The sequence below is a fragment of the Talpa europaea genome (genome assembly GCF_964194135.1).
Source record: "Talpa europaea genome assembly, chromosome: 8".
Classification (NCBI taxonomy): Eukaryota; Metazoa; Chordata; class Mammalia; order Eulipotyphla; family Talpidae; genus Talpa; species Talpa europaea.
This window is the reverse complement of record NC_140075.1, coordinates 93,308,809-93,322,360: the sequence shown is the minus strand read 5'-3', so window position 1 is coordinate 93,322,360 and position 13,552 is coordinate 93,308,809. Positions and strand designations below refer to the sequence as shown.

The following is a 13,552-nucleotide window of genomic DNA, read 5'->3' as shown; positions in this document are numbered from 1 at the left end:
AAAATTTTTGTCAAGACCGACATCAAGGAGCTTACCCCTAACATTTTCTTCTAGTAGCTATATGGTTTCAGATTTTATATTTCAGGAGTAAGAATTAGAACCCCAGAATCTTACCCGCTCTTCTCTGACAACATTCCTTATAGAAGGGAGAGGTTAATTCATTGATTGCTGGCTGTTATTTCCAATGAAGAGAGGTCAGTAAAAGTCAAAAGAATGAATCAGGTTAAGTTAATTTAATTGTGCTTTTTGTCTGCTCTAATCACAAGAGTAAGCAATTTTTAATCAAAACAATTTTTTTTTGTTTAAAATGATTTGCTACATCTAGCTTTTGTGTGCTGGTAATGAAGAAAAGATTCATTAATACTGTCACGAAAGCCTTTCATTGCAAAACAATGTGATTTTATTCCTCTAAAATTATCAAAACCAAAGCAGAAAAGGTAATGAAGCAGATAGAATTTAAATTTTGCATAAGGTAATTAAAATGAAGACTCTGGATCTAGTTAATAACCATGAAAGAGAAAACTGAAAAGCATTCTCATTTTTAAAAGCCAAGACTTGAGATTATCTCAACACATTAAATAAGAGTATTTTCTCAGCAAAGTTAAGATAGTTACTAGGCATCCTATCTAGCTCCCTAGCAAAAAACAAGCAAACAAACAAAAAAATCTGTAACAAGTAGTAAGGACAGCACAATAGTTGAGGTGGGTATTCTATAAAAGTTGCTTTTATTTTTGGGCATTTGGATTGTTTTCCAGGTTTACCTATTGTAAATAGTGCTGCAATAAACATAGGGGTACAGGTGTTCTTTGGAATCAATGTTTTTGTGTCCTTTGGGTAGATCCATAGTAATGGAATTGCTGGGTCGTATGGTAGCTCCATTTTTAGTAGACTGAGTAACCTCCAGACAGCTTTCCATAGTGGTTGGACCAGTTTGCACCCCCACCAGCAATGTAGGAGAGTTCCTTTTCACCACATCCTCGCCAACATTTGTTGTTGCTTGTTTTTTTGATATGTGCCATTCTTACTGGTATAAAGTGGTATCTCAATGTGGTTTTAATTTGCATTTCCCTGATTATAAGGGATGTTGAACATTTTTTCATATGCCTGTTGGCCATTTGCATTTCCTCTTTGGAGAAATGTCCAAGAAGATGTGGCATATATACACAATCGAATATTATTCAGCAATCAAAAAAGATAAACTCATGCCATTTGCAGCAATGTGAATGGAACTAGAAGGAATTATGCTCAGTGAAATAAGCCAGAAGGAAAAAGAAAAATATCGGATGGTTTCACTTATAGAACCAAATAAGACATCAATGTAAAAAAATAAAAACCCAACAAATCAAAAGCAGACATATTGCAGGGTCATACTGCAGGGGAATATGTGACATACTGCAGGGGAGGAGGAGGGAGAGGGATCAAAGGGAGGGAGGGAAGAGCACAGGGGACTGAGGTGAGGCTACACGGGTGCATTGGTGAAGGAAACTCTACGGGGACTACACCTGAGGGGGTGGGGTGAAGCAAATGTTTAAAAATGAACAATGATGTAAAAAATAAAAATATATTAAAAAAAATAAAGCTTCCACCAGAAAAAAATAAATAAAAATAAAAGAAAAAAAATAAAATTATATTCCTAAGAGGAAAAAAAAAAAGTTGAGGCTTGTAAATCAAATGATCAACAATAATTAAACCAGATGTCAAATTTTACTACCTCTTCTAATAGATGGAGGCTTTGTTTCATTTCTCCATAAAGTTAGTCATGCACTGAGAATCCACTGTTAGCAGGACATAATTTTGAAATCCCATTTTTATTTTTGAATTAAACAATCCTTTTACGACCACTTTTCTCACTGCCACAGCTTACCGGTGCTCAATTCCTATTATTTTCTTTACTTTTCATAACCATTAACTGTGCATAATTTGAACTTCTTTTAATATTCAATTTTGATTTATCTATAGCATTTTAAAGTAAATCTCTTCAGAGTATTTTTGGTGGCTGCTCTAGAGATTACAACATATAGACACATAACTTATTACAACTATGCATATAACATTTTACCATTTCAAATGGGATGTAGAAACTTTACTACCTTTTAGGTCCCTTTATTTTCTCCTCTTTTATGATACAGTTATCTTAAGTTTTACTTTTATACACATTGAAAACATCTGAAAATGTTATAAGTTTTGCTTTCCATCATCAAATATTTTAAAAACTCAAAAAGAGAAGACTAGTTCAATCACCCTGTATCTACTTGTTTGTATGCATTTTCTTCATTCTTGATATCTCAAGTTTCCTCCTGTCATCATTTTCTTTCTATCCAAAGAATTTCTTTTTTTAGAGTAAGCAGGCTCATGATGAAGTCTCTTAGTTTTCCTTCATCTGAAAATGTCTTTGCTTCTCCACATTATATTTTCACAGGAGGAACAATTCTGGGCTGACAGTTCTTTTCTTTCAGCCCTTTAAAAATATTTTATCACTTCTTTCTGTCTCCATGTTTTCTGGTGAGAAGTCCACTTTCAATCAAGTTGTTTTTCTATAAATAATGCACTGATTCTCTTTAGCTGCTTGAAAGAATTTTTTTTCTTTGTCTTTACTATTTTAACAAATACTTCTAAAGTGTCTGTGAAAGATTTACACTGGGCTTATAGTTTGCTCAACTTCTTGAATATGTTCCAAATTTAGAAAGCTCTCAGTCATTTCTTCAAATATTTCTTCAATCCCTTACTCTTACTTCTCTCATACTGGAACTCCAAAAATACAAAGACAAACATTTTTTGTTATTGCACCACAGATTCTGAGGCTCTGCTCACTTTTTTTTTATCTTTATTCTCTCTCTTGTCAGATTGGAAAATTTCTATTAATCTAACTTCAAGAGCATCTATTCTTTCCTGTGTTATGGCTATTCTGTTTAGTCGGTATTTCACAAATGTTATTGTACGTTTCAGTTCTGAAATTTCCATTTCATTTTTCCTTATATCATCTATTTCTTTGCTGAGACTTTCTACGCTTTCATTTGTTTCAAGTCTGTAATTGCTTACTGGAGTGTTTTTATTATTACAGCTTCTTTAAAATCCTCGTCAGGTAATTCCAACATCTGCGTTAGCTCATTGCAGTGTCTGCTGATTATCCTTTGTCATTTGAATTTTTCCGGGTTCTTGGTATGATGATGAGTATTAAGCTATGAGATTATACTTTTTATTTAAATTATCTATTTTAATAGGCTACCAGACTATTTAGATTCCTAGCTCCCTTTCATAGGCTATATCTCAAATGTCAATTGTTAAAGTCCTTTCAGCATATTTTGCTCTGCCCCAATTTTGGGCTACCCAGAATTTCAAGCACAGATTTAAAAAAAAAAAATCCCTCTTCTTCATAGGAACTGAGTCATTGCAGTGTGGCAATAGGGGCAGAGCTTTGTCTCAAGTCGTTGCAATTGTAACACAACTTAGGAGAGGTAGAGGAGTCCTCATACAGGTCAGGTATGGCAGACAGGGTTAAATGTCATCAAATAATCTCCACAGCTGTGGCATCTGCAGAGGGTGGGGTGGGGCTATTTTTCTCATGGTGTCTGCCTAGAATGGTGTAGATACAGTGAAAATGGAGAATTTTTCAGCTTCATCATTATTATTTCTAGTTTGGAGGATTCTCTAGCACCCTCAATTGGGTTATGTATAAAACAAACAAGCAGGCAAACAAACCAAACACATGAAATTCACGAAATTCATGGTGTACAGGATTTGTTGTAATTAACAGGAAGAACAGGGTACAATGGGTGTTCTACATCTTATCCAGAAACGGAAACATGTATTTTAAGCCAAACATATTCTTAAACATTTAATGAACATTTAATTCTCATCTATAATGGTACTTATTTATTGGCAAACTAATGACTTAAGAAGAATTTCCAGAGACATTTGTTCATGTTCCTTAAAAATAGTAAACCAAAGTGTTTAGCAAGATGGTGACAGAGTAAAGATACCAGGCTCGCCTCTTCCATATACTCACAACTAAATTGCAGCAGAACAAAGTCAATAATCCCTGAAAAATAAATAGACGAATGCAGTAGATATCATGAGCAACAGCCTAACAGGTATGGGTAGCAAAATCTTTACTTCAATTGTGTTTACAGCAGTACCAGGGCAGTACAAACTGTGAGAGGGAGGGGCACCTGCCACACTGAACCCTTTATTGGGTTCTTACTGGAGTTCACTGAAGCTGCTGACTCCAGGCACATCAGTGACTGGTTCACCACTCTAACCCCAGCAATGTATCTAACGTAGCACATGCAAATAAACATGTGTGAAATAAATTTTTAAGTTTAAAAAACTAAAATGAGAGAAAGAAATTGGTGTCAGGCATATCGTGTGTGGAGTGGAGGGCATCTCCACAACCTGAATTTATGTTTTTTGTTGTTTGTTTTTTTTTCTTTTTTTTAATTTTATTTTTATATTCCCCATACAATTGCAACCCCCTTACTTTGACCCCAATCTCTCCTTTCCCCAACACCCCCCCCCCCGAATAGTGCATCTCTGGTTCATAGTTGTTTGTTCATTTTCATTTTTTCTTTCTTATAGTTATTCTTTTTCCTGGTCCCTTATTTAGGTTTTCTAGATTCCTGCTATGAGTGAGACCATCTGGTATTTTTCTTTTTCTTTCTGGCTTATGAATTTATGTTTTAACAGCCTCAATGCATTTGTAGTGTCACCTTGCTGCTGTCCACTCCACCACAGTCATTGGAATCCATAAAAAAATCCAGAAATTTGTTATTTCTTCAGTTATTTTTGAATGGATTAAAAAATCAGTCTCTTATTTATTTATTTATCTATCTATCTATCTATTTATTTATTTGTTTATTTATTTATTTATTTATACAAGCACTGGGTACAGTCAGAAGCGCGGGAGGGTGAGAGAATTTACCAGAGCCAGAGCGGGGAGCAGAGCAGGCAGAAGGACCGAAGTACACTGCTGAGGGGAGCAGCGGGCGGCAGGAGAGGTCTGCGGCCATGTGGGACCCTCCTCCAGTGGCCGGGGAGCAGCCAGGGATCGAACCGGCACCGCAGAGGCTGCGGGCAGCTTCACAACCCAGCGCTCAACTGCTGCGCCACCAGGGAGGCCCAAATCAGTCTCTTTTAATTTAAAAAGTAAAATACATGTTCTCCATTTTCACATTTTCATTTTCTCTCAAAAAAGGGAAATTATAAGCCTACCAATTTCCAGTAAAAATTCTATTTAAAATATAAACAAAGCAAAGAAAAACATCTTTTATTATTGCTCCTTTTTACTTTATAAGGTGTACCTGAAATGGACTCAATTTTGCTGAAAATATCCATTTGGGGGGACTAAGCAGAAAAAAAAGTTATGCTGTACCAGAAGACAGATAGTTTCAAAGTAAACTGGGAAATGCCTTTCCATAGCTATCTGCCCTATCAAGTAGTTCCCTTCGCCATAGTTACCAACTTCCAACTGCTCCAAACAAGTTAAAAAACTAAAGCATTATAAACTTTTTGATTGTATTTATTAGGAGCTGTTTAGAATTTAATGTTAGCTGACTGGAAACTACAATGCCAACTTTAATAACCATAATGAAAAGGGAATGTCTTCTTTATCATTCAAAATTCTAGAAAAATGACTTACATTATGTGGACTCACAATGAAAATATCAACAATGTAGTTTTTAAAGTGAGTCAGAAGTCAATTATCAGAAACTAGAGGAATATAAACACTACTTTCACAATTATGACTTACACAGCACAAGAGTAAACACCAACACAAAAAGGCTATTAAAACAACCTAATATTACATGTTCATTTTATGGATAGATACCTTTTAAAATAAACATATAGAAGACTAAGACTTCAAGAGAATTACTTGGTCTATTTACTTGACTCTAATGACATACCAACAGTTGTCCTCAATGAGATTGTTATATTTTAGTGAGTCTTTGTGTACCATCCTACAGAGCATTCAATTTCAAAGAGAAAATAATTTTAATAAAGACATCTCACAAGGTATATAGAAACAGAGCAAAATGAGTTGGATCTTGAAAGAGGAATAGGATTCTGATGGAGAAAGGGCAGAGGAAAAAAAAGAAAAGACATCTATGGAACTTTTGTCTTAATGAAGACAAGTTGTTCAAAGCAACTTTTTATTTTCCAGTATCTTTGTGAAATTGTTTCTCACAATTAAACCAGATTATAGGATAAATGAATGCAAATCTAAAATAGAGAACAAATGACTTTATGACAAGCAAGATTTTCATACAACATAATTTTTGCTCAATTCAAAGGACTGAAAAAATTGTAGAAAGAAAGGCTTAGAATCAAAATGAAACTTACTATGGATTAGACAAGGACTTATTCTAGGTGTTTTTCTTTGTACTGGGTTTTTCATTATACCTTAAACAAACCATGGTTTAAAAAAATCCTTGTTGGTGATGAGAACTGATAATACATTTTAAAATTATGAGTAGAAATCTACTAAAACTGAAAATCTTTACAGCTATTGACCAATCATTGAAAGTAAATTATAAAATTATCTGAATTATTTATCAGGAATACAGTATTTAAATGATAATTTAATATTATACCTTTCCCCTATTATTTACTAGATAAACTGCATATTTTTGTATATCAAAAATCAATGATTATTTTCTTTACCCCTTTTTAGCTTTATTTCCAAGTATACTACTCATTTCCTAAACTCTACTGAAGTCTTTCAGAATCTAAGTTGCTTAAAATAACCCTTTTACAGTAATATTTCACTTAATATAATAGTACGGGAACACCAAAATTTTGAACACCAAGAAAAGTTTTAATGGGAAAAATGTAATCACTTTTTAAAAATCTATATAAAATAGTTCAATTCTTCTGATTAAACTCTGTAATTGATTTGAACCAGTGACAAATCTTTCTTTTTTTTAGTAGCTGGTGTGCCTGAAAATACACTGAGAATAAAAATTCAAGACAGAGAAAGCATTCCTTGCAAATACATGTCTATTTATTTATATATGTTTGATCTTGTTGGAATAGGTGAAAGGAATTTTATTCACTTCTACACAGAGATGATAATCAGTGACTGGCATATTTAATTGCTAACAAATATTATGTTGAAAATATAGTTCCAACTTCAAATAACTTCTAGACTAGATGAAAAAAATGATCATGAACACATTAAATAAAAATATTTTTGAAATGTTTTTCCCCCATCTTCTTGAATATTAGAAATCACTTTTCTTTTCCAATGGAAAAGTATGAAAGTAAGAATTTCTTAGATAGTAACATTTGAAACTGAAGTTAAGTTCCAATAGTTTTAAAGATTAAAAAAGTAGTTCTGCATCAGTATGATTTACAAGTGAGATTCTCTAGTAGAGAACCACAGAAATCAGCATACAGAGGATCAAATCTGTACTAAGGGTGAAAGCACTTGACCATTTAAAAATCAAAGTAGGAAAAATGGAAGTAAAGCAGCAGGCAGATACTTGTCACAGTATAGGAAGCCAAACTATGACCAAATCATAGTTTAAATATAATTTTGTTGGGAGAAAATTTAATGAATATGTGGAAGTGGAAGAAACGCAGAAACCATTGCTATTTCCATTTTAAATGAGGATGATAGTTCTGCACCACCAGCTGTTTATAGTTCACTGAATGAAGTTCTAGTTGATAGGAGATAATTACCACATCCCTACAGGAGGCGGAGTGTATCTCCTTCTGCCGACACGCCTGATGAATGGCCATGGGAGTATGAGACCAAGACAGCATGCCAAGATCAGTTTGGTTTTTAATGATCTCTTTAAACACTTGATTTTCTCTTTTCTCCTAGTTAAGTGCAGGAAAATGTGTACCTTAAAATATACAGAATCAAGTCATTGGCTATTATTTTGCTTTGGTAAGACACTTGAATCTTAAAAGGACAGCAGAGTGATTATACACCAAAAGCACACTCTCGATAGTGTTAGAAAAGGGTGGGCACAGAGGAAGCTCCACCATCTTTTCAACTTCACACATTTAAAATGTTAAAGAATTCGGTTTACTAAATCATTGTTCTCCCCTGAAGACTATGCTACCTTTCAGTTCCTTTAGTTAATGATGCATCCAATCCAGTCATTTCAGCTCTTTCATCTATTGGAAAGTCCTATCAATTCTATCGTCCCAATCTCTCTCAAATTTGTTTCTTCCTTTCCAAGGCAAACTAACATATGCCTCAGTATTTTTGACTTGCAGTATGGTCCTCATATCCTAGATAGTCTCCTTGCTTCTAGTCTTTTCCAACACTAACCCGGTTCAACTATAATACTACTTCAGAGAAATATCACTGAAGTAGCACTCTCATCATAACCCTCTTACGTGTAACAATCTTTCAAAAACAGTCTGACTCCAAAACAGAAGTTTATGAAATGTTAAGAAAATAAATTGTAAAAAATCAATCTTATCCCTACAAATATGCAAGACTATTACTAATATTAATAAGAATTGGAAGAGCACACAAAAAATGAAGAGAATAAATTTAAAAGGCATGGGACTTGAGTTTATCCTTGATTTATATTTTTTATTTGTTGTTACAATGATGTAAATGCAACAAATAAAATCTTCAGCACTCAATTCATACATCATAAAGCTTAACCTGCATCCAAAGACCTCCATGGTCTGGCTCCCAAACTTACTCCTCTTCTCATTTTTCATCTCTCTTTTTCACACAACCCAAAACTTCAGCCAAACTAAAATATCCCATTTTTCATTTGGGTTCCAATACTGCTATTTCTCAGCTACAGACCACTACACACACCATAGGCTTCAGCTAATTTGCTCTTCTTCATTTCTCTGTCTCTAAATCCTAATTATCCTTTACAGCTCAGCTCAAATAATACCCTTTTCCACAAAGCTATCCCTGGCATCATCTTCCTCCAAAAAGCATTTCAGCTATGGCACCTATAAAATGCCACACTTTTTATTTTGTAAGTTTTTTTGTTTTGCATGACCGTGTGCATGCACGCATGCATGTGTATGAGTGTGCAGGCATGTGTGTGTGTGTGTGTTAGAAGTGGCTTCTTTAGGGAAGGGACCTTGTCTTAGCCATCTTTGTATTCCACTCAAGTATACAGTGTTTTTCTGAATAAACACATCAAATATCTAAGTAAATACTTACAAGACACAAAGCTAGGAAGACTAAAAACAAGGGCAACTCTTGTTTTTAGTTTTATTATGATTTCTTTTTCACTCAAATTTCTTAGCTGGGCCTCTTACCTGAAGATAAGTTATTCTCCGCTGGACCAACTCTGTCAGATCTTTGGCCTCTTTTTCACGCCAATCACCTGCTCCATCTGTTTGACTGAGGTAGTATAGATCCGTCATTATAGACCTATAAAAGTAAACATTAGAGATCTAATTTATTTGTACTTCACCAGAGGATTACACAAAGTCTTAAATGGAGAGTCAAATTCATCACAAAGATTGATGATATAGAAGCAAATGCCTATTAAAGGAAAAAAGGAAATTCAGTACATGCTGCAAACATTAAATTAAACATACAAAAACATATAGACAAGCAGTACTCCATTTCATTGACAATCATTATATAGCTTCAAGTAGGTAAAGATTTCATTATGTCTAATATAGAGAAAATTCCCTGAAATATAAAAATTGGCATGGTAAATACTTTCAACTCATAGTAATTAAAGCATTCCTTTGCCACTGGGAATGAAAGCTGATCTTTGCATTTCTTAACAAATTAGGAAACATAAACATGAATGTTTTTACAAAGTTACATCAATATTAAGTCTTAGCAGTAATTACTCACATTTGTTCCTATCTTTGTCAAGAAAGTATAACAAGCAAACGTATAACTAAAAGATAAACACCCAAAAGAAGGACACTAACATATTGTGATAAATACAGTCGGGTTCTCAATAGAAGTCACTCTAGTACCTAACTAAAACTAAGTTTGCTTGACAAGTAGATTCAAGATGGTATTAGAGAAGGTTCCTTGCTTTGCTTTCCAGAGAATCATCTTGGTAAGAATCCAGAGAGCCCCATGGGCAGGCAGATGGTACCAGAAAGGGCACAGAGAAGATTCATGCTGCAATGAACAAGAGGTGGGTGGAGATAAATGCCTGGAGGCTGTGGTATAGGGCAGAGGCTGAAGTACAATTGGCAGCACTGCCATCTGGCTAGTAGCCCTGGGGAGGTGAGAGCTAAATGGTGTGAAGGCACACGCCCTTGACTGAAGGGATCTATGCACTCCTGTGTTCATTGCAGCACTATTTACAATACAATAGACAAGTTGTGAAAACAACTTAAATGCCTAACAGCAGATGAGTGGATTAAAAAATGTGGTATGTATATACAATGCAATACTACTACAGCTATAAAAAGGTAAACTCTTGCCGTTTGTGAGAACAAATGGAGGGGGTATAGAACTGGAGGGGATTATGCTAAGCAAAATAAGCTTAGACAAATACCAGATGGTTTCACTAATATGTGGAATACAGAGAAACAAAACAAAGGGTTCAGACAAATCCAAACTAAAAACAAAGCCTAAAAATCTGACTGTGGAAGTATGGCTACCAGAACGGGAGGAGGAGATTAGAAAACAAACAGATATGCATCTGAAGAGGTGTTAACCTATACCTCTGAATCATATACAGTATTATAAAACAATGTTATTGCAATAAAAAATTAAACATGCTCTTACTTTCTTGGTTTCCCCCACTGGAGACCTTGTTGGAAACAGAAGCCCAGGAAATGTAGTTAAATTCAAATTAGCTCTATACTGGCTGTAGGGTAAAGAAAATGTCAGGCTTTTCTGCCCTTCCGCCATCAGGATAGATGATGGATCCTTGTCCTGAATGCATGCCTGATGGCGGGCACCTGGAATAGGGTGTGGGCATAGGTAGATGGGATTCAGCTGAGTTAAGACTGTGCTTTTAAGGGCGGCATCACGGGGGGACGCGAGCAGCCCCAGCCAGCCAGCAGCAGAACCTGAAGGAGAAGCCGAAGCAGAAGCAGAGAACGCCAGAGAGCCCAGATAGAGTGAAGACTTGCTGGGGGCTGGGAGGCCTGCCAGCCTCCCAGCCCCCCAGCCAGCACCCCTGCCTGCCATATGCCTGGTGAACCCCAAATAAAAAACCTGCAAAACCATTGAGGACTCTGACTCCTCCTTTACCCGGTCTGCATGGGCTCAGAAAACCTGCACTGTGCCCAGTCCTGCCCTTACAATTGGCGTAAGTCGACAAGATCCATGCAGACGGGTATTGGAGCCCTCTGAAGACCTGGAAGGGACTAAGGAGTAAGTGTTTGCCTGTGACGACGCTGGAGGCGCCAGGGCGGCACAGAAGATGGATACGGTCCGGGAGTGCAGGATGGGACCTGGCGTGAAGGAGACGCCCGAAAGGACCAGCCAACGACACCGGAAAGGACCAGCCAACGACACCGGATAGGACCAGCCAACGACACCAGATAGGACCAGCCAACGACACCGGAAAGGACCAGCCAATGACCCCTGAGGCAGCAGGCCTTTGCTGACGCAGGGAGAGGCCAATGGACTTGAACTGATGGACTGATGGACTGACATTCTCGCCAGAAGGCGGAGGACCTTGCAGGTTGATATGTTTTGGGACCCTGGGGGTGGAACAGTTTTGTTTGTAAACCCCAAGAGATGGGAATCTGGGGGTGGCCAGTGGGCCTTGATGGCCAAAAGCAGCCTGTGCATGCCCAGCAGCCAGGTGGAGGAGAAAAGCCAACTAAGGCAGCAAAAGCTGGTACTGATGCTAAGTTGAGAAGCCCTGAGCGGCTGTTAAGCAGCCTGGGTATGCTGAAGAACTGTGAGTCTCGTAAAATCACCTGTGGGTGATGCCCTGCTCATTCTTGAGCGAGGGTGAGGAGCTGAGGAACCTGTCCTTGGGGGACGGGTGGGGAATGTGGCTTGGGGTGGAGCCCAAGCCGAATGCAGAGTTTGGATCCCCGACCCATGTGATTGTGCAGTGGGTTGGCTTGAGTGCAGGGGTCTGTGAGTCGCATGGGTGGCCATGAAGGCCGAGTGTTGGAGCGACTGCAGACAGAAACCCTGAGGGTTGGCGATTACCCCCAACAGAATAAAATTGCCAATCCCAGAGCTAGTGCATCCTGGGGGTGGATGCTGTGTGTGCCTTGTAGCCGAGACTACAGCCAGAGAAGGCCAGGAAGCCTGACGGCTCCTGGTGTGATATAGTAGATGCCATGAGTGATTCCCCTCCCTCGTATGAGCAGTGCCTTCGGCAGCAGATTTGGTGGCTTATCTGCTGGTACCAATAATTGTCTTTTGCACTAGGTTGGTGCCCTGCCTGGACTTATTTGTGTTCTGTTGTATTTTGTTATATTGTGTTTTGTTATATTTGATGTATTTGCTTTTGTGGGCCATGGCTGCATTGTTTGTTTGCTTAGAAAATTGTATATATATGTATAGACTGTATGGCAGAAAACCCTGAGGGGGTGGACTGTAGGGTAAAGAAAATGTCAGGCTTTTCTGCCCTTCCGCCATCAGGATAGATGATGGATCCTTGTCCTGAATGCATGCCTGATGGCGGGCACCTGGAATAGGGTGTGGGCATAGGTAGATGGGATTCAGCTGAGTTAAGACTGTGCTTTTAAGGGCGGCATCACGGGGGGACGCGAGCAGCCCCAGCCAGCCAGCAGCAGAACCTGAAGGAGAAGCCGAAGCAGAAGCAGAGAACGCCAGAGAGCCCAGATAGAGTGAAGACTTGCTGGGGGCTGGGAGGCCTGCCAGCCTCCCAGCCCCCCAGCCAGCACCCCTGCCTGCCATATGCCTGGTGAACCCCAAATAAAAAACCTGCAAAACCATTGAGGACTCTGACTCCTCCTTTACCCGGTCTGCATGGGATCAGAAAACCTGCACTGTGCCCAGTCCTGCCCTTACACTGGCTCAGTAATGTTAAGTTACCATGTTATAAAGTTTACCACCTTGTAGCCGGTTTTGAGGATAATCAAACAAAGTTTTTATTTGTGGCCCATTACAGGCAAACATAGTAATAACTCAAAAGCATTCCAATAAATGCTCAGTTTTTGGTGGCTCTACTCTGAAATCAAATCCTAAAGGGGGCAGGCAGGGGGAGAGTAGATATGAATGAAACAAAAACAAAACACTAGATTTGAAGTTTCACAAAACTTAACTTTTCAAGACTGGATACAGCAATTCTCAGGCCTGTCAAAGAGAGGAGAGTCTACCTTCTACTATCTAAAGAAAATGAAAATACAAGCTATTGGGCCACAATTGTTATGACCAGCAATTTGGATCGGACAAATCTGTAAGTGATTACCCCACTAATCTTCTCCTATAAACAGAAATTGTACCCTTTATCTGATTTGACATCCTTTCCCTGCCACAAAATCCCTTATAATGTCTTTTCACACAGCAGTAAAAAAGTCAATCAGCATAATTAGCCATAAGTACCATTCATCAATTGGGAAACACATCTGACCTCAGTCTCAGCAAATTGTTTTATATATTAGTGCTGATATGAGATGATGCAGACCAGGAGGGGCAATCAGATTGCTGCTT

General features: G+C 37.8%; 1 protein-coding gene across 2 annotated transcripts in view; it reads right to left on the bottom strand.

Moving 5' to 3' along the window:
• FUT8 (fucosyltransferase 8) overlaps positions 1–13,552 on the bottom strand; it is a gene marked incomplete at its 3' end in the record, with an annotated part of 109,712 nt that overhangs the window by 47,543 nt on the left and 48,617 nt on the right. For both annotated transcript variants that reach the window (XM_084239834.1, XM_084239835.1), the window contains exon 4: positions 9,244–9,358. In XM_084239834.1, the coding sequence (XP_084095960.1) occupies positions 9,244–9,358 (115 nt within the window). The remainder of the gene's footprint in view (positions 1–9,243; positions 9,359–13,552) is intronic.